Source organism: Nerophis ophidion, linkage group LG25, assembly GCF_033978795.1.
Source record: "Nerophis ophidion isolate RoL-2023_Sa linkage group LG25, RoL_Noph_v1.0, whole genome shotgun sequence".
Classification (NCBI taxonomy): Eukaryota; Metazoa; Chordata; class Actinopteri; order Syngnathiformes; family Syngnathidae; genus Nerophis; species Nerophis ophidion.
Genome location: NC_084635.1, coordinates 10,757,885 through 10,778,840, shown reverse-complemented (window position 1 = coordinate 10,778,840; position 20,956 = coordinate 10,757,885). Strand labels below are relative to the sequence as shown.

Below are 20,956 nucleotides of genomic sequence, written 5' to 3'. Positions count from 1 at the left end.
TAACTGCATTTAAGTCAATCAGAGCCATGGAGTAACGTTGGCTCCTTGATTGCACTTTCGGACATCTCCTTTTGGTAAAATAGCCACATAATTGGTTTGCGTGTATATTATGTGGAAAATCAGCACTTGTCTACATAAGATGTTATACAAGCTGGCAAGGAAGAATTTAAGACACTTCCATAGTTTTGTAAATTAATCTAAATATAAAACATATTATCCGCGAGGATGTGCCAATTGATTGTCTGCCGATCAGTATTTATAAAGCTCTTTTAGGTTTAATACCTCCATACTTGTGTACTTTGTTACAAAGAAAAAACAGCTCTTATGCGTTACGTTCTAACAATTTGTATGTTTTAACTGTTCCCCATGTACGGACTGAATTTGGCCAAAGAGCTTTTGGCATTGCTGCCCCTATGGCATGGAATGCATTGCAGACGAAACTGAAACTCACAGAACTAATTCCATTTGGAACCTTCCGTTCTGTCCTGAGGGACAGAGAGCAAGAGACTTTTGCTCAGTGCCTGTGTTTTTAAAAGGTGTAAATCTTTATTGCTTTACAGTTCTCTTTTATGTATTTTAAAATGTATGTCTTAATGTATTACTTTTTTGAAACTGCTCTGTGACATGTGCTGTTGACCTCTTGGCCAGGTCACCCTTGTGAAAGAAATCTTGATCTCAATGGGTTTCTTATCTGGTTAAATAAAGGTCCCACTATTTATATTGGGATTGTTAAAAAGGTAACAGAGAGGAACTACTTTTCCGGCATAATGACACACCGCCTTGCTCACAAGGAAAACACAGGTGCTGAAAGATACAACGATACAATCAGTCGGCGTTACAGTGAGAGCTGACATTTGTAAGTCATGGTTTCAGTTTTTTTTTTCAAACGTTTAGCGCATGGCAACAGTAGTGCTTGGTTTGGGTAATGTATAAAATGACCAGAATATGAGAAATAATACATGTTTTCATGAATGTGCCTGTTGGTACAGTGCGTTACTTGCTGTACATATTTAAAATATGTTTATAGTGGTGTGCAAAAATATTAAAACACTTGTCAAATCTTAAGAAACTGGTGTTTTATTATTACAGAGCCTTACTTCACTTTTTTGCATTTGAGAAAGGTAAAGGCAAAAAACCCAGAGAATATTTCACCTACACATTCATCAGTCCAGTCCTGATAAATGGACTGGACTGATAATTTTTTTTATTTTTTTTTTTTACATTTGATTTTAATATTCAGTGTGGCCCCATTTGGCAACAATCACAGCAGTGCATTTTTCTGGCATTGTGTGAAATAACTTTCTGACAGTTTCAACCTAGATGACATTCCACGCTCTCAGAAGCCAGCCGTAATGAATATATAAAGAGAGATTTGATTTCAAAATGCAGTAAGTTCCCTACAAATTGACAAAGGTATCATGCAGGTGTCTCTGAAATGTTCATTATGAGAAAAACGTATGGTTGCAGGTTCCATTATTAAAAAAACAATGGTTTTTTTTGGGTATCTCTATTGAAATAAAACTTTGTTTTTCAGTTTATTTGCACACTATTGTATGAAACAGTGTTGGAGGTTTTCAAAGGGTTTCATAGGCGGAATAGATTGTATACCCAATACCTGCATTGAAAGGACTACTGAAATTAGATTTTCTTATTTAAACGGGGATAGCAGGTCCATTCTATGTGTCATACTTGATCATTTTGCGATATTGCCATATTTTTGCTGAAAGGATTTAGTAGAGAACATCGACGATAAAGTTCGCCACTTTTGGTCGCTAATAAAAAAGCCTTGCCTTTACCGGAAGTAGCAGACGATGTGCGCGTGACATCACTGGTTGTAGAGCTAATCAAATCCTCACATTGTTTATAATCATGGGTACCAGCAGCTAGAGCGATTCTGACCGAGAAAGCGACAATTTCCCAATTAATTTGAGCGAGGATGAAAGATTTGTGGATGAGGATAGTGAGAGTGAAGGACAATGGCAGTGGGAGCGATTCAGATGTTATTAGACACATTTACTAGGATAATTCTGGAAAATCCCTTATCTGCTTATTGTGTTACTAGTGTTTTAGTGAGATTATAAAGTCATACCTGAAAGTCAGAGAGGTGTGGCGACCGCCAGTGTCTCTGAGGGAAGCCATGGATGAGCCAAGAAAGTCGCAGCTGCCTCTTTGACAGCTGCAGGAAGAACGACACAAGCTCCGCTCATGTTTACGGTAAGAGCCGACTTGTTACCACAATTTTTTCACCGAAACCTGCCGGTTGACATGTGGTAGAGAAACATGTTCGCTTGATTGCTCTGTTCCATATTAAAGCTTCACAACAAACAAAGAAACACCGGCTGTGTTTGTGTTGCTAAGGTGGCTGCAATACACCACTTTCCACCAACAGCATTCTTCTTTGTAGTCTCCATTATTAATTGAACAGATTGCAAAAGATTCAGCAACACAGATGTCCAGAATACTGTGTAATTATGCGATAAAAACTTTTAGCCGTGATCGGTGCTGGGAGAACATGACGTCACGCGCACGCGTCATCATTCCGCGACGTTTTCAACAGGATACCTCGCGGGAAATTTAAAATTGCAATTTAGTAAACTAAAAAGGCCGTATTGGCATGTGTTGCAATGTTAAGATTTCATCATTGATATATAAACTATCAGACTGCGTGGTCGGTAGTAGTGGGTTGGCCTTGAAAGCTGCCTCTTATGAGCAGTTTTCCAATATTTAGCACGCACAGAAAATGGAAAGATATGTAATTTTGTCTCACGGATTGTGGATGATAGGCCAATTTTTTTTACACACCAACCTCATTGATGTAGCATTACCAAATCATACACAGACTAAAAATAAACAATTTTTACATACACATAAGTCTTAAAAAGTTTAACATGTAGAATAGATCCCCTTTAATTATTTGTATTTCATACTTCTAACCGGAGCAGCCGGTGTGATTTTGTTGCACTGTACAATTAAATGAATTTTGATGAGTTGAATTCTTAATTGCTTCTCTCCTGAAAATTTAATGAAACTTTCATCTGAATTGCATTATTAAAACGTGACTATACACATAATCAAACACAAAATAAGTCTTGTTTTAAATGATTTCCTAAAATAATGTTCTGTATATCAGCAGTAGAAACATTATATTGGAAATGAAGTTTATTAACATGGTTATTGACACAAAACCATGTTAATAAACCCAACCATATAGATAAAAAATACTCCAATAATTCTGCCTATCTTCTATCATGAACGAGAGTTTTGAGCATTAATATTGTATTAAAACAGTCCTTTAATGTCCAACAAGCTGAAATATCTGAAGGTTAGGCTGCCATCGTCCTGATGTAGCCTTATCAAAGTAGTCCATCCTTCTGTTATACACTTGTTGGCCACAACCTTAGATACACTTGTACTGGTAATCAAAGGAGATCCAAAAAACTGTAATATCATGATTTCTCCAACCTATAAGTATGGCAAGCGTAATACCTCCCCTACAGTGTCAATCAAAAAGAACTAGGGATGTGTATCGGATTCAGTACTTTCATAAGCACTGACCGAATTCCATTGGTACTACTGGGTATAAATTTACGTCAAATTAAACATATTTTGATACCATTGTTGAAGGTGACATCACATCTGGTTCAAGTAAACAATCACTCACTCATGCAGCACTCACAGCGGACTCAGCCAAACGTTCTCTAAGTAACGTCGCAGTTTTCAATACTAACAAAGCAAGTATGCTTGGTAGAAAACGCTTGTGAACGGTAACCGCCCCTGATAAAACTGAGAATTCCAACAATGTGTGAAATAATTGCTAGCTTTCTATTAGGTTGTATTCGATTGTGTCCGGTATATACAGTCTGTGTTAATTTGGCTGAAATTAAAAAGCATACTTGTTGCGAATGATCTCACCTCCCTCCACTTCTACCTGCTCGTAAAGCCACTTCCTGTTACATCGGCACTCAAACCCGCACTTGCGTGAGCTACAGTCGGTGCAGGGATAGAAGCAGCCCGCGCAGTCCACGTCCAAACAGTCACACAGGTCCTTGCCGTTGGACAACAGTCGACCTTTGCTGTCATAAACTCTGCTCTTGCCTGCGATGTTCTGCCTGCACGATACAGAGGAGAGACGTCACACACTGGACTGCTTGAATGTTCCTTTCCACTCAATAATCACTCTTTGTTTTCGAAGTTTGTGTAAATGGAATGTCGTTATTAATTAAAATTTGCACTGAAGGTCAAAACCACATTTGGCTTGAGATTTTTTACATTACTCTATTATTCAGTAATTCCCAGTTAGGTGCACCAACTTTGAATCATCCTCACTTTTTCCTGTTTGTGTTACAGACTACTTTCAAGGCATTGAATCGATCACAACTAGCCTGTTCCGACATTCCGAAGCTTATGCCGGCAGGCTTCATCAGTTCAGGGTGCAGGATCCCAAGTATTAATCCTCGACCAGACACTAATGGTTTCCTTGTCTTTTCCATCTTTGTCTGAGCATGCCCCCCTTTGTAAAGAGAATACTTTGGATCCTGCACCAGGACCTCAGACTAGAGCAGTCCTATCTAGTGTAAGTCTGTGAGCATGAACTAATGAAGCCTGCTCAGATGCTGTGTTAATTTCGCTGACTAATAAGTTTCTTCTTAGTTGTCGTCACCAACCTTTTCCTCTCACTAAAGTAATCAAAACAATAATGAAATGAACTGACATTTTAGTCAACGAATAAAATGGAGCTCAAAATATTGACAAACAAAATCCAAATCATATTTAATTTTGCCTTTTTTATGGTGGGGGCACAACCTCAGAAACTATCCAATCACAGCTCTTAAACAGCGTATGAGAGAGTAATTATAGTCTAGTAAATTTGCTGTAATTTTAGATGACAAAAACTGAAAATGTGTAACTTCATTGATTAAATTGACATTCTTAGAATTTTACTAAAACCTTAAAATATTTTTCGTTAAAAGACTAAGACAGACTAAATCAAAAACTGCTCAGATGAAAGGCTAAACAATCCGAACAGTCCAGTTTTATCGATTCAATACCCTTAGAATATAACAAACTGAACGAATAAAAACATTTCCAGACCGGTTTCACACTACCTACTACAAAGGTAATGATAAACTGTTAGTATAAGTCATAACTATAAACAGTTTTCCCTCCAATTTTTCATGTGTGAGCAAACGCCAAAACTCCTTGAACATTCAGTGGCGCACATGTGAGCGACGGCAGACATGCACACTGTTATGCGCTTATCTTTTTATTCGATTTTGTGCCCGGCCTTGATTTGCCGTGAGCAGTGTGCAATTGCACAGCCGCGTACCTTGGAGGGAACGTTGACTATAAATAATGATAAGTAGCAATGGTTAGTATCACCACTTTAAACTGAAATTTCCCCAAAAAACGTGATTAATAACTGCCCGTTGATCAGCCCATGTACGGAACTGCTTGCTATTTAACATGCCAACATGAAAACGAGAGACATTAACTTCTTTCCCCATTAAGAAACAACATAATTTAAGCTAAACGTGTATAAATACATTACTTTCTGAGAAACAAAGCTATTCTAATGTTCAAATTGAAACCTACTGTACAGTATGTGCTCTCTTAGAAGATATCCATATATACTTGGAGGAATATGGCACACAGGAAGTGAACTTGCGTGTTACATAAACCTTAAATTTAGCGCACAACTCTTGCTTTGCCCTTATTGTGAAAAAAGTAAAACAAAATCACTCTAAAACCTTTATAAATAATAGGGCTGCAACATTTAAATTGATTAATTCATAATAACAAAAGATGAAGCAACATAATTGTGTAGAATGTTATTCTAGTAGTCTGGAAAAAAGCTGAGTACTTAAGCTAAAACACACGAGCAGGCTCGTATGGGATGGTTAAATCATTAACAATTCAGCGACAGCGAAGAAAAACGGGTATGCCAATACTTCTGTTTACCAACACCCACAAGGTCTCACCTATCAGACATCTGTTTTCCCCCACGGCCTCCGCGTCCACCCTGGAAGAAACATAAGCAGCATTAAGCATTTTTCCTACAGTTAATCGTGAAATAAGCCACCTGCCTCAGAGCAGATACAGATTAAGCTGAGTACTGTGAGGACCTCTAAAGTTAGATAGAACCTTGAAGCCCACTACCATGACAACCCGTCTTAAATACATATTGTGGTTGGGCTCACTTACAGCGATATTAGTTAGCGATAGAATTATTACTGTGGATTTCGTACTTGATTACACTTTGTAGAAAACCCCCTAGAGCTTTGTGATAAACTATCACTTTTCTCACTAAATTTAGACTTTGGTAGTGTAACAGGTTTGGAGTTGTTGCAAATGTTTGGATCTTACACAACCACGCAGTATATACTGTACACAACCACAATGTAATCTCATTTAGTATTATTAAGGCTGAGCATCAATAGCAACCCAGCCTTACGATGCAATTAAAATTTGTACACCATGGGTATCCAAACTGCATTTGTTGACAGAGCTTTTCTTTTTTTACGGGCCTGTTGCACCTTGTAGAATTAAAGTAAACAAAGAAAAACATAGCAAAAGTGGATATATATATATATATATATATATATATATATATATATATATATACTGTATATATATATATATTTTTTTTTTTTATGGCCCTGCGATTATAAAATATGTGTATATATATGTGTGTGTATATATATATATATATATATATATATATATATAGCAGGTTTGTCTTTAAATATATGTATGTATAGTAGAAGTGGGGGAAATAAGATTTTTAGATGAATCGCAATTCGGACAAAATCGATTAGTAGACATCAATGATCGATAACCGATATATTCATTGGAAATAAAGTAATGCAGACAGTTCTAAAATGTGGCTGCCGAGGAGAGAGCTCCGAGCAGCTCCTCTACTTTAGGGCACCTATGTTACAGTTATGCACACATTTCCATGAATGTTTAATACATGTGATGGAAAATAATGTAACTGTTTATTTTTTACTGTTTTTAAAAGTTGCAATTGATAAATGCTTATTTAGTCAAACGAAAATAAATGTAGAACTGCATTAACATACATAAATTAAAGATGCATCAATAAATGACTTTTAATCGAATCGTAACTCCTGAATCGTGATCGTAATTTAATTGTGAGGTGCCCAGAGATTCCCAGCTCGAATGTCTAGGATGAGTACCGAATCTGGTACTTTTTTGGCACCCGCCAAATCCTGACGGTCCTATCGGGCACCGATTCACATAAAAAACTGTACCTTGTTACGGTACAGGAGTTGCGCGTGACGTCAGCCAATTTTCACACTTCGGCACCAAGCAATCACTCCAGCAGTACTGAGAGTGGACTCAGTCAAACTACCTCTAGGTAATGTTGCGAATTGAATCAAAAAAATGCTCCAACACAAGTTCAATAAGGCTCCACTTTTAAAAAACGTGCGAACTTGACGCTAATATACATTGGCTTTGCTATTGACATGGTACTGATTATGATTAGCATTACGGATTTTACATGCCGATTTGAATACCTCCAAATTTGCTAATGAAATATTAAAACTAAGATTCACGTGACAATCAAACAGCTGGTGCGTAAAAAGTTCAATACTTACACTATTAACACTTTTTAGGGGGCAACAAAAGACTAGACAGAAACGACTAACTAGCCAACACATTACTGCCATCTAACATCTTGGACTTGCAACTGTAATTGAGACTCAGAAAAGTTCTAATATAACAATATATAAGAACTGGACAGCAGTTAAAATAATCAGCTCATTTTTAAATGTTGCAGTACATAAAGTGATTTTATTATCCATCCATCCATTTTCTACCGCTTATTCCCTTTTGGGGTCGCGGGGGGCGCTGGCGCCTATCTCAGCTACAATCGGGCGGAAGGTGGGGTACACCCTGGACAAGTCGCCACCTCATCGCAGGGCCAACACAGATAGACAGACAACATAATATTTATTAACGAACAAAAAAGTACCGAAAATGTGTACCGTTGATTGATTCTCAGGTACCAGAATTGTTGTACCGTATGTATTCCATAACTATGTATGTACAATATTTTTTAGCCAAGTTTAAAAAATTACATGTACACGCGTCATGGCCATTTATGCAAATTAGATGACGCGTCATCTTGCCTAATTGAAAATGGCCCTGTAATAATTTTAATCTACATTTAAAATACTTCCTTGTGGTCCAGATAATGAGTCTTGGATATGCTTTGGTGTAAATTGTACCCCAGAGTCACTTTTATAACCTGTTTTTTAAGTCTGTCTGCAAGATGTTCGATTCTGGAGGCGTTTCTACCTTGCAAATTAATCCACGCCCCACCCATAATTTAGCTTTTGAAAACATGAATTTTTAATTATTTATTCTTGAGGTTGTCTATTTTAGTTTTAGACATTGTCAAAAATAAACTTCACAAAAATTATATTGATTCACCCGGCCACACCATTACGTACACCTGCACATTTACCAATTGTTTCAGACTTTGCATAATAAAAAGCTGCTTTTAGAAGTGTTTCTATTACTGCATGTCGCCTGTCAGTGTTATTATGCACATGCCAAGATCAAGTGAAAAATAATACCGTATTTTCTGGACTATAAGGCGAACTTAAAATCCTTTTTTTCCTCAAAACTCGACGGTGCGCCTTAAAAACCTGGTGCACCAAATGTAAGGAATATGTTTGGTTGGGCTTACCCCCCCGCAAAGCTATTTTATTTGGTACACGGTGTAATGATAGGTGTGACCAGTAGGTGGCAGCCAAACATACGAGATAAGTGTTGACTGCACGATGATGGGTCTCAAGTAAACAACACCAACATTTTAAATGTTCCATTGAAAATATAGAACATTACACACGGTGCTCAAAAATCTATCAAAATGTTTTAGTACAACTTTGGCAAGCTATGAAGCCGCACCGCTTGAAGGATTGTCGGCGCATTAAACATACAAGTATTATTGTGGTGTGTGTATACGGTAAGACATTATCTGGCGTTTTGTTTTGCAATATTTTGCAAAAGCAACTTTTCTTACCTTCTGGTACCGACTGATCTGTATTTGGTATCTGCGTAAATCCAGAAAAATTGCGCACATTCACGCAGACACCGTAGTTAATAAGCTTCTTCTAGTTATGTGACATTCATCCCCCGCTGTTGCCATTTCTGATATAAAGTAGTGTAAAGTTCTTACTTATATCTGTCAGTAAACTCTCCATGAAAGCGCTAAAAATACTTGCGTAGTGAGTTTACATTATTCACCCAAGGAACTTTAGTTATTATAGTTCCGGTCGGACGGTTTTTCACAGGGCACATTTACGGTGTAGTTGTTTCCGAATGAGAAGATGCTGCTGCGTTATTGATTTAAGTAAAGTCTGAATGTCATTCAAACAGATAGCTCCATCTTTTGACACTTCTTCCACTCCCGTCCTTGCACGCTACACCGCTACAACAAAGATGACGGGGAGAAGACGCTGCCGAAGGTGAGCCACGTAAATAAAACGGCCCATCGGGAAGCGACTGTCAGGAAGCGGCTTGAAGATGATCTGTAAAACATAATCGATGCAACATTTTGACCAAAGAACCAGCATTACATGTTATGTAGACCACAAGGAAGTGTTTTCAATTCAGAAAAAAAAAAAAATAATATGACTTCTTTATTGCGCCCTATAATCCGCTGCGCCTAATATATCCATCCATCCATTTTCTACCGCTTATTCCCTTTTGGGGTCGCTGGTGCCTATCTCAGCTACAATCGGGCGGAAAGCGGGGTACACCCTGGACAAGTCGCCACCTCATCGCAGGGCCAACACAGATAGACAGACAACATTCACACTCACATTCACACACTAGGGCCAATTTTAGTGTTGCCAATCAACCTATCCCCAGGTGCATGTTTTTGGAAGTGGGAGGAAGCCGGAGTACCCGGAGGGAACCCATGCATTCACGGGGAGAACATGCAAACTCCACACAGAAAGATCCCGAGCCTGGATTTGAACCCAGGATTGCAGGACCTTCGTATTGTGAGGCAGAAGCACTAACCCCTCTGCCACCGTGAAGCCCCGCGCCTAATATATGATAAAAGATAAAAAGTAGACTATTCATCGGCAGAGTGCCTTAAAATCCGGTGTGTCCTATGGTCTGGAAAATACAGTACTTTATCCTATTTTTTTTCAACTTTCTATTCATTTTTACTTTGTCCATTTTAGGTTTGTTTTCATAGCCTGAAGCAGAGCTCCTCCTTCTCTGGCTGAAAGCATGACTTAATGTCTTAATAAGTACGTCCACCTTGTTGACATCACAACGTAACCAGACTGTAAAACCCCACGAACATCTCACACAAAAATGCTTGACCATTTTGACTTGATGCTTTGGCATTGTTCAAAACGATTATTCAACATTGTCTAACATTTCCATCCATCCCTTTTCTCCCGCTTGTCGCTGGGGTGGCTAATGCCTATTCCAACTGCATTCAGGGAGAAGGCGGGGTCATTGTATTATTAATATCATTATTAGGTACAAAAAATGAAATTCATTATAGTTCGTCTTTATAAAAATGTAATAGAAAAACAATAGAACACTCACTCTTGAGCTTCTTTTGTCCCTGCGTTGAACGGCAGGCTCCCGCCCTTTGTCTCTCTCTGCTTGTGATGCCATTTGATTTGCGGAACCGGCTTCCCTGGGTACTGTCACTGAGGCCCGTTTCCGTAGTTCGATCTGTCAATTGTTGGACAGAGGTTATGATTACATTTTTAATAAAGGATGAAATGCTTGACCATGGTTAGTGAAGAAGAAGAGAAATGTTTGCCAAACCTTTGAGGAGTCTTGGGGTTGCCCAAGAGGGAACAAGGTCGGCACTGCGTCCTCCCTGAGGAACTGTTTGCCATTGTAGTCCCTGAAGCAGTCAGGTGCGAAATGGTCTGAGCACAGGCAGGTGTTGGCTGATGGGATGAAGTTTTTCAAACCAAGGTGCTGGACCCATTTGGCGGAAAGGGAAGGTTTGCTCAGTGGAAACCTGACAGGAAATATTGCATGGATTGGGTAGTTTATATTTTAGACAGTTGAATCATTATTTCAGTGCTCAGTTCAGGTTTTTTTCCCCAAGATGGCGCTACTGTAGTGCCTGCTGGTTGCAGGAGCTCTGTGATCTTGTGTATCCTCCTTTAGTGTTCTGGATGTTTCCCTCTTGTGTTAATGTGTTTTATGCCTTTTGATGTGTTTTATCTTTTTCCTATCTTTTACGGGGCACCTTGTGGCGACCCATCAGCATTCCTGTTCTGTAACCATGTACACTGTTTGTCTAATCTTGAAGGGGTTTGTGCTGAAAACAAAGTTTAGTTGTACTTGTGAAATGACAATAAAGTCCTATCCTATCGTAGGATAAACAAATTCCACAAACCTTTGGCTGAATAAGCATGTACCGGACAATTCTCGCTCCACTGCGCTAACTGGGAATTGGCCGAGAGCTACTGGGCAGCCTAAGACGGAGTCGGCTCCTATGGTTGCTTTGTTGGGTCTGTTCCTGTTTCGCACCCCAGTGGACGATGGCGCGGAGCAGAGGTCACCAACGTGGTACCCGAGGGCACCAGGTCGCGCGTAAGGACCAGATGAGTAGCCCGCTGGCATGTTCTAAAAAAAGCTCAAATAGCAGCACTTACCAGTGAGCTGCCTCTATTTTTTTTATTTGCTAGCAAGCTGGTCTCGCTTTGCTCGACATTTTTAATTCTAAGAGAGACAAAACTCAAAAAGAATTTGAAAATCCAAGAAAATATTTTAAAGACTTGGTCTTCACTTGTTTAAATAAATGCATTTATTTTTTTACTTTGCTTCTTAAAACTTTCAGAAAGACAATTTTAGAGAAAAAAATACAACCCTAAAAATGATTTTAGGATTTTTAAACACATATACCTTTTTACCTTTTAAATTCCTTCCTCTTCCTTCCTGACAATTTAAATCAATGTTCAAGTAATTTTTTTTTTTTTGTAAAGAACAATAAATACATTTTAATTTAATTATTCATTTTAATTTCTGTTTTTAAAAAAATAATAATTTTAGTGAAATATTTCTTCAAACTTATTATGATTAAAATAAAAAAAAAATATTACAGCAAATCTAAAAAATCTTTAGAATCAAATTTAAAACTTATTTCAAAGTCTTTTGAATTTCTTTTAAAATTTTTGTTCTGGAAAATCTAGAAGAAATAATGATTTGTCTTTGTAAGAAATATAACTTGTTCCAATTTGTTGTATATTCTAACAAAATGCAGATTGGATTTTAACCTATTTAAAACATGTCACCAAAATTCTAGAATTAATCTTAATCAGAAAAATTACTAATGTTGTTCTTTTTTTAATTTTTTCAAAAAAATTTGATTTAGCTAGTTCGTCTCTTCTTTTTTTCAGTTGAATTTTAAATTTTAAAGAGTCGGAAATGAAGATAAACTATGTTTCAAAATTGAATTTAATTTTTTTTCCCTCTTTTCTCCTCTTTTAAACCGTTCGATCAAGTGTTTTTTCATCATTTATTCTCTACAAAAAACTTCCTTAAAAGGAAAAAAATGTACGACAAAATACCCTTTTTATATATATATATATATATATTTTTTTTTTATATATATATATATATATATATATATATAAAAAAATTTGCTCAATTTACCTGTAATAAATATATATATATATATATATATATATATATATTTATTACAGGTAAATTGAGCAAATTGGCTATTTCTGGCAATATTTTTAAGTGTGTATCGCATTTATCAGTACCCAAGAAGTAGCTCTTGGTTTCAAAAGGTTGGTGACCCCTGGCGTGGAGCATTGCATAGGCCACTGCGACGTGCAGCAGTGTTAATTGTGTTGACTAATAATTTACGTCTTAGTTGTCGTCAACAACCTATTTTCCCCTGACGACAATGAAACAAAACAAAATGCACGTTGACTAAAACAATAACAAAATAACTGACATTTTCTTCGACTAATAAAATGAGACGAAAATGCCAGAAACAAAATCCGATTATGTTTTATTTTGTCTTGTAGACGGGTGAGACAAGTTCGTAATATGTCCAATCCCAGCTCTTTAACAGCGCATATATGAAAGAGGGGTCGACAGTTAGTTAGGAAGGAGAGCCAATCAGATGCTTTTCCTCGTGAGATGAGGAAGTTGAATTTCTCACCGCGAAAACAGTAATGTGTGGATTAAACATGTTCCACATTGTATTATGTGCACACACGGGAGAAAGTGAAGAGGACAAGTTTTACTTTTGACGCTATGTGATGCCATCAGCAGGAGAGTCTTTGTGACATCTACACAACTGTAAGTTAAAGCTATGTCTACTTGCTGCTTCCGGTTCTCCTGCAATCATATAAAAATTATAATGAAGGCATGTTTTGTGCCTGAAAGACATTTATTGGCATTAACCATTGTATGCATCATACATCATTCCTGACTGTACGATCATGCTACTTTTGTGTTAAACAAATGCTTTGCAAGTAGTGTAACTAAAGGTGCTTTCCAAATACATTTAAAAAGGCATTTTTACTTTATATTTTACTAAATTTACTACAATTTTAGCTGACTATGTGTAATTTCGTTGGCTAAAACTAGAGTAAATCTAAATCAATTTAAATGACTGAAATTTGACTAAAGCTAAAATACATTTTCGTCAAAAGACTCTGACTAAAAATAAATTAAAAACTGCTGTTGACAGATTGACACTGGTGTGCCGTATGCAGGTGTTGAAATTGTGTTTTTGTCTTGTTGTTTGTCTATGTTTGTGCCCAATATGTATCATCTACTGCTCATGTTGTTTTTTGTTGCGTTTAAGTTTTGTAGCTGTATGTAGAAATGCATCAGCTCTGTTGTCTTTAATGTCTTGTATGTCATTTGAGTTCTTTAATGTTTCTCTCTTGCTTTAATGTGATTTTAACTTGTATGTTGTGGACTTCTTGAATCTGCACTGCAACCACGTAATTTCCCCATTGCAGAATAAACGAGGTCTATCCTCTCCTATAGGGGTCCTTTTTTTAATACAACCTATTAAAAAGGTTGTGGCTCTCTCCACGAGTGACTTAGGTACCTTTAGGTTAGGTTACACTTAAGAATGATCCTGTTGGAAGATCAATCACTTGCAACTTTCTAACAATGAATCGTATTTTTCTGCGGAACTCCTGGATATTCTTTCAATTTCAATTTACTAAACCCAAAACCAGTGAAGTTGGCACATTGTGTAAATCGTAAATAAAAACAGAATACAGTGATTTGCAAATCCTTTTCAACCTATATTTAATTGAATAAACTGCGAAGACAAGATACTTAATGTTTGAACTGGTAAACTTTGTTATTTTTTCCAAATATTAGCTCATTTGGAAATGCAAATGAGCATTGCAACATGTTTTAAAAAAGCTGGCACACGTGGCATAAAAACTGAGAAAGTTGAGGAATGGAGCGAGGGTCACCACTTTGTGAACAAATGCGTCAGCAAATTGTCGAACAGTTTAAGAACATCGTTTCTCAACGAGCTATTGCAAGGAATTTAGGGATTTCACCACCTACGGTCCGTAAGATTATCAAAATGTTCAGAGAATCGGATGGATTTTCAGAGAATCTCGAAAAATCACTGCAAGTAAGCGACAATGCCTTTGAACTTCGATCCCTCAGGCGGTACTGCAACAAAAACTGACATCATTGTGTTAACATTATCAACACATGGGCTCCGGAACACTTCAGAAAACCACTGTCAGTAACTACAGTTGGTCGCTACATCTGTAAGTGCAAGTTAATACTCTACTATGCAAAGCCAAAGCCTTTTATCAACAACACCCAGAATCGCCGCCGGCTTGTCTGGGCCCGAGCTCATCTAAGATGGACTGATGTAAAGTGGAAAAATGTTCTGTGGTCCACATTTCAAATTGTTTTTGAAAACTGTGGATCAAAGAAGATAAGAACCCTCCGTTTCTAGGCGCAAAGTTCAAAAGCCAGCATCTAAGATGGTATGGAGATGTATTAGTGTCCAAGGTATGGGTAACTTACACATCTGTGAAGGCACCATTAATGCTGAAAGGTACATACAGGTTTTGGAGAAACATATGTTGCCATCCAAGCAAGGTATTTTTCATTGACGCCCCTGCTTATTTCAGCAGGACAATGCCAACCCACATTCTGCACGTGCTACAACAACGTGGCTCCGTAGTTAAAGACTGCGGATACTAGACTAGCCAGTAGTCCAGACTTGTATCCCATTGAAAATGTGTGGCGCATTATTAAGCATTGAATACCACAAAAAAGACCCCATACTTTTGAACAACTTAAGCTGTACATCAAGCCAGAATGTGAAAGAGTTCCACCTGAAAAGTTTCAAAAATTGGTCTCCTCAGTTCCCAAATGTTTACTGATCGTTGTTAAAATGAAAGGCCACGTAACACTGTGATAAAAAGGCCCCTGTGCCAACTTTTTTGCAATGTGTTGCTCACATTACCTCCCTTCTCGGCACTCAGCATCAAGGGTTGGAATTGGGGGTTAAACCACCAAAATGATTTCAGAGCGCGGCCACCACTGCTGCTCACTGATCCCCTCACCTCTCAGGGGGTGAACAAAGGGATGGGTCAAATGCAGAGGTTAATTTCACCACACATGGTCTGTGTGACAATCCTTGGTACTTTTAAAAAATATATACTTGTTAAATAAAACCTCTTTTGTTTTTAATGAATATTTAGGTCTACTAAGCTACTGTATTTTAATGTTGGTCATGTTTTTTTAATGTGGCACTTGGAGAAAGTAAAGTTTTGTATTATAACATTGTTATACAGAAGCATTATTAATTTTAGTTGGAATATGATACCACGTGGCAACGGCATTATTCAAGTTAAAAAAACAAATACAAATAAAAAGTATATAGTTTCAAATGTGGCTTGGCTGGGGACCATGTTTTGTTGTGTTATAAAACATGTTAGTCTGTATATCAGTAGCATAACTCCGCTTTCATTAACTTACCTATAAAATCTGATTTCCGACCCCTTCACAAACTTATTATTGCACCCCGTCGACGCACAGGTGACCGGCATGGTGTCGTTTTATTCGGAAAAGAAGCAAGAAAAAAAAGATGTTTGTGTGCAGTCTTGTGTTGTTGGTCTTACGAGCGACGCGGGTATAGGTTGACTGTTTCCGGTTTTCGACTGGAAAATGAAGGTGTGCTCCACAGAACAGTGACCCCTAGTGGCGTGTTGGACTCATTCGGAATAAAGGAACCTATCTGATGGAAAATTAATTGAGAGGTTGTTTTTATTTTTGTTATATTTACAGACTGTTATTTTTTTTCAAATATTTAATATATTTAATATTAGATATTTTTATCATATTACGCCTATACTGGCTCACCTGTACTGGCTTCCTGTGCACTTAAGATGTGACTTTAAGGTTTTACTACTTACGTATAAAATGCTACACAGTCTAGCTCCAACCTATCTTGCCGATTGTATTGTACCAAATGCTCGGAAAGAAATCTGCGTTCAAAGGACTCCAGCTTATTAGTGATTCCCAGAGCCCAAAAAAAGTTACCGTTCGGGCTCCAGTACTCTGGAATGCCCTCCCGGTAACAGTTCGAGATGCTACCTCAGTAGAAGTCTCATCTTAAAACTATATTCTAGTCTTTAAATAGACCCCCTTTTTAGACCAGTTGATCTGCCGTTTCTTTTCTTTTTCTCCTCTGTCCCACTCTCCCTTGTGGAGGGGGTCCGGTCCGGTGGCCAGTACTGGCTGTCCAGAGTCGGGACCCAGGATGGACGGCTTGCCTGTGTATCGGCTGGGGACATCTCTGCGCTGCTGATCCGCCTCCGCTTGGGATGGTTTCCTGCTGGCTCCACTGTGGACGGGACTCTCTCTGCTGTCTTGGATCCACTTTGGATTGGACTCTCACGGTTGTGTTGGATCCACTATGGATCGAACTTTCACAGTATCATGTTAGATCCCGCTCGGCATCCATTGCTTTCGGTTCCCCTAGATGTCCCACTGGGTGTGAGTTTTCCTTGCCCTTATGTGGGCTCTACCAAGGATGTCGTTGTGGTTTGTGCTGTGGTTTGTGCAGCCCTTTGAGACACTAGTGATTTAGGGCTATATAAATGATCATTGATTGATTGATTGATTGAAAAATTAATAAAATAAACAATAAAGATAAAATACAGACAAATAATAAAAGTAAAGCAATAACTTTTTTTTTTAAGACTTAGAGACTTTCTTTTTATTGTTATTCAAATTTGAACTTTATAGTACAAATAAGAACGAAATTTTGTTGCATTAGCTCTTGGTAGTGCAGGGTAAAAAAAAGCAATAAGGTGCAGATATAAATAAATAGATTACTGTACAAATAAATACATTGCACCTTTGCATATGCATCCAGGTTTATGGATGTATGTTATATTGTGTTTTTTATTCCATCGAGTTAATCCATTTTGGGGGGAATTGAGGGGATAATTTAATTATGATGCGTTCAAGAGTCTTACCGCCTGAGGGAAAAAGCTGTTATAGAACCTGGAGGTTCTGCTTCGGAGGCTGAGGAACCTCTTCCTAGAGTCCAGCAGTGAAAACAGTCTTTGGTAGGGGTGGGAGGAGTCTTTGCAGATTTTCTGAGCCCTGGTCAGGCAGCGGCTTTTTGCCATCTCCTGGATAGGAGGAAGAGGGGTCCTGATAATATTTTCCGCCGTCCTCACCAATTCTGGAGAGACTTCCAGTCTGAGGCATTGCAGGCTCCAGTCCAGACAGAGATGCTGTTGGTCAGCAGGCTCTCTGTAGTGCCTCTGTAGAATGTAGAATAACACCCCCCCCGTCCTACATTTTAGTCACAGTGGGTAACAATGTACTGCCTTCCTCTTCACCTCAAGCAGATAGAGAATCACAATTACTGATTATAAAGGAAAAAAAAGGTAAAGACTAAAATGAAAATCTGAAAAATACAGAGAAGTGTCACTGAATAAAAACAACAACAACAACGTAGAAAAAAAGAGTCGAGGTAAGTGAAAAGATTCATTGTCAACAGTGAGTGTCACATTTATCCTATAGTTCAGTGGTTCTCAACCTTTTTTCAGTGATGTACCCCCTGTGAACATTTTTTTTAATTCAAGTACCCCCTTATCAGAACAAAGCATTTTTAGTTGAAAAAAAGAGATAAAGAAGTAAAATGCAGCACTATGTCATCAGTTTCTGATGTATTAAATTGTATAACAGAGCATTTGTAGTGGTCTTTCTTGAACTATTTGGAAAAAAATGATGTAAAGATAACTAAAAACTCGTTTAAAAATAAGCAAGTGATTCAATTATGAATAAAGATTTCTACACATAGAAGTAATCATCAACTTAAAGTGCCCTCTTTGGGGATTGTAATAGAGATCCATCTGGATTCATCAACTTAATTCTAAACATTTCTTCACAAAAAAAGAAATCTTTAACATCAATATTTATGGAACATGTCCACAAAAAATCTAGCTGTCAACACTGAATACTGCATTATTGCATTTCTTTTCACAGTTTATTGAATTGAATTGAAATATTTATTTCAAACCTGCACAGTACAAATAAACACAGTTTTTGTTGTTGTTGTTTTTTTACATTTTGGCAGCGATATTAATGCAAGGCTTGAAAAGGGGTTGGATGAAGCAGATGCTTATAATATCCCAACCGCTCTCACTCATTCCACATTTAACATAATCAATATAATACAAGTACAATACTCACTAAACAAAAACAAGAACAACTCCTGTACACTAACAATACTATGAGACAAGACAAGACGAGACAAAACACACACACACACACACACTCACTCACTCACTCACTTGGATGGTAGAGTTTTGGGATGCCCTAAACATAATTTGAGCAGTTTTAAAGTTGATCACATCGTTCAGTTTAAGTTGCTTTAAGTCCATGAATAGTGGATTTGAATGATGTTTGTAGTGAACATTGAAAACAATCCTGATGGCCTTTTTCTGCAGAGTGACTAAAGGTTGTAGATGTGATTTATAACAATTTCCCCAGACTTCAACACATTAGTTTAAATATGACATAATAAATGAATGATACAATAAAAGCAGAGCATTGGTGTTCAATAGATCACATGATCTCATCATCTTTACAACACATTTAGCAACGTACGTTCATATTTTGTTGAAGTATTATTCAATAAATATACTTCTAAAGGATTTTTGAATTGTTGCTATTTTTAGAATATTTTTTAAAAATCTCACGTACCCCTTGGCATACCTTCAAGTACCTCTAGGGGTACGCGTACCCCCGTTTGAGAACTACCTCTACAGAGTGTTTAATTTAGCTACGTAACTAATTATAGAGTAGAATAAAAAGTACTTCATTGATCTCTGGGGGAAATTCAGCACCACAGTTCGCTCACAATAGACAATAAATACTATACCGCATTATTCACATGTGAATAATATAAATATAATCTACATGTATTCTGCATTCGAGTGCAGCCCCAGGTCAAGTCATATTGTTTTGGTGTATCCCTCAGATTATATTAAATCTTCTACAAATATAAGAAAAACATGAGATCCTTAAACCATAGGGAGGCCTTGGCAAACTGTGGTTTCCAATCCAATAAGATCCCTCTACGAGCTATTGATGACGCAAAGGCGATACTATCCCGAAACGGACTGTAATTGTATAATAATTACCACAGTGTATATGTTTCTTTTAGTTTGTATTCATAGCTGTATGTAGAAGTGGCTGGTTGTATCCACTGCTTTAATGTCTTTAATGTCCTCTGTGTTCTTTGATGTTTCCCTCTTACACACATGTGAGAGGGATGTGTACTATGGCTATGACTTGTTGTTGATTTTTTTCCCTTGGCCTCAGTCTGGACCCCCTCTCCAGAGGCCCAGGCTTAGACCATTTTTTAAATTTTTTTTATTTTAATCTTTTATTCTTTTCACCCTTTCCCCCCTTTGTTTACCTGTATCTCATATTTTTTGTAAGGAGCGCTGGAAGCCGGCAGACCCGTCAGCGATCCTGTTCTGTCTCCCTTTGATGTTTGTCTGATCTTGAATGGGATTGTGCTGAAAATTATAATTTTCCTGAAGGAACTCTCCTGAAGGAATAAATAAAGTACTATCTAATCTAATCTAATCTAATATACATGTATATATATAAAACATTTATTTATATTTTTTAACATTTACAAACAGACGAGAAACAATAACCAAAATAAGTACAAAAACCGTACAAAATAAAACAGCGACAGGGGGTTATAAATTCATCCATCCATTTCCTACCGCTTATTCCCTCTTGTGGTCGCGGGGGGCGCTGGTGCCTATCTCAGCTACAATCGGGCGGAAGGCGGGGTACACTCTCGACAAGTCGCCACTTCATCGCAGGGCCAACACAGATAGACAGGCAACATTCACACTCACATTCACACACTAGGGACCATTTTAGTGTTGCCAATCAACCTATCCTATATATATATATATATATATATATATATATATATATATATATATATATATATATATATATATATATATATATATATATATATATAGTGCAAAGCCATATGCTCACTCAATTTCAGTAATTAACTTAAATTTGGAACACAGCATCATCGTTTTCACAGCTTTTTTGTTGTTAGAGGTAGAGAGTGTTTTAATGTAGAGTTCTAAATCTTTTTTAAAGGCACAAAAGACAGGTCGGGTATTGAGAAACTTACATTTATGAATAGAAAACTTAGCACAGTTAAACAGACAGTTTGCCGTACAATGAAAATCTTACTTTGCTAGTCCACCCTTCAATAAGTCACACGGTACTTAGCTAAAAAAAAAAAAAAAAAAAAAAAAAAATGTATATACAAGGCACAGTAAGTAACATAACATTATTGCACATTCTGATTGACAGTCAACAGCATAAATATAGAGGTGACCTTGGGTCACAGCAGCAGTTA

At 37.4% G+C, this 20,956-nt stretch overlaps 1 protein-coding gene across 1 annotated transcript; it reads right to left on the bottom strand.

Moving 5' to 3' along the window:
• Positions 1-1,059: 1,059 nt before the first annotated feature.
• Positions 1,060-16,191, bottom strand: arl14ep (ADP-ribosylation factor-like 14 effector protein). The gene is made up of 5 exons (XM_061886933.1): positions 16,009-16,191; positions 10,828-11,029; positions 10,600-10,731; positions 5,979-6,019; positions 1,060-4,109 (listed from the first exon to the last, which is right to left on the bottom strand). Exons 1-5 carry the CDS (start codon positions 16,077-16,079, stop codon positions 3,881-3,883), a joined length of 675 nt encoding a protein of 224 aa, XP_061742917.1. The 5' UTR covers positions 16,080-16,191; the 3' UTR covers positions 1,060-3,880.
• Between the last annotated feature and the right edge of the window lie 4,765 nt (positions 16,192-20,956).

What these genes read in the sequence shown, in the direction of transcription:
- arl14ep (XM_061886933.1), bottom strand. Translation starts at nt 16,079, where the DNA reads ATGCCGGTCACCTGTGCGTCGACGGGGTGCAATAATAAGTTTGTGAAG. An exon ending in TCGGAAATCAGATTTTATAG is followed by an intron (nt 11,030 to 16,008) that starts GTAAGTTAATGA and finishes ATTTCCTGTCAG; the next exon opens with GTTTCCACTGAGCAAACCTT. An exon ending in GGGACAAAAGAAGCTCAAGA is followed by an intron (nt 6,020 to 10,599) that starts GTGAGTGTTCTA and finishes TGTTTCTTCCAG; the next exon opens with GGTGGACGCGGAGGCCGTGG.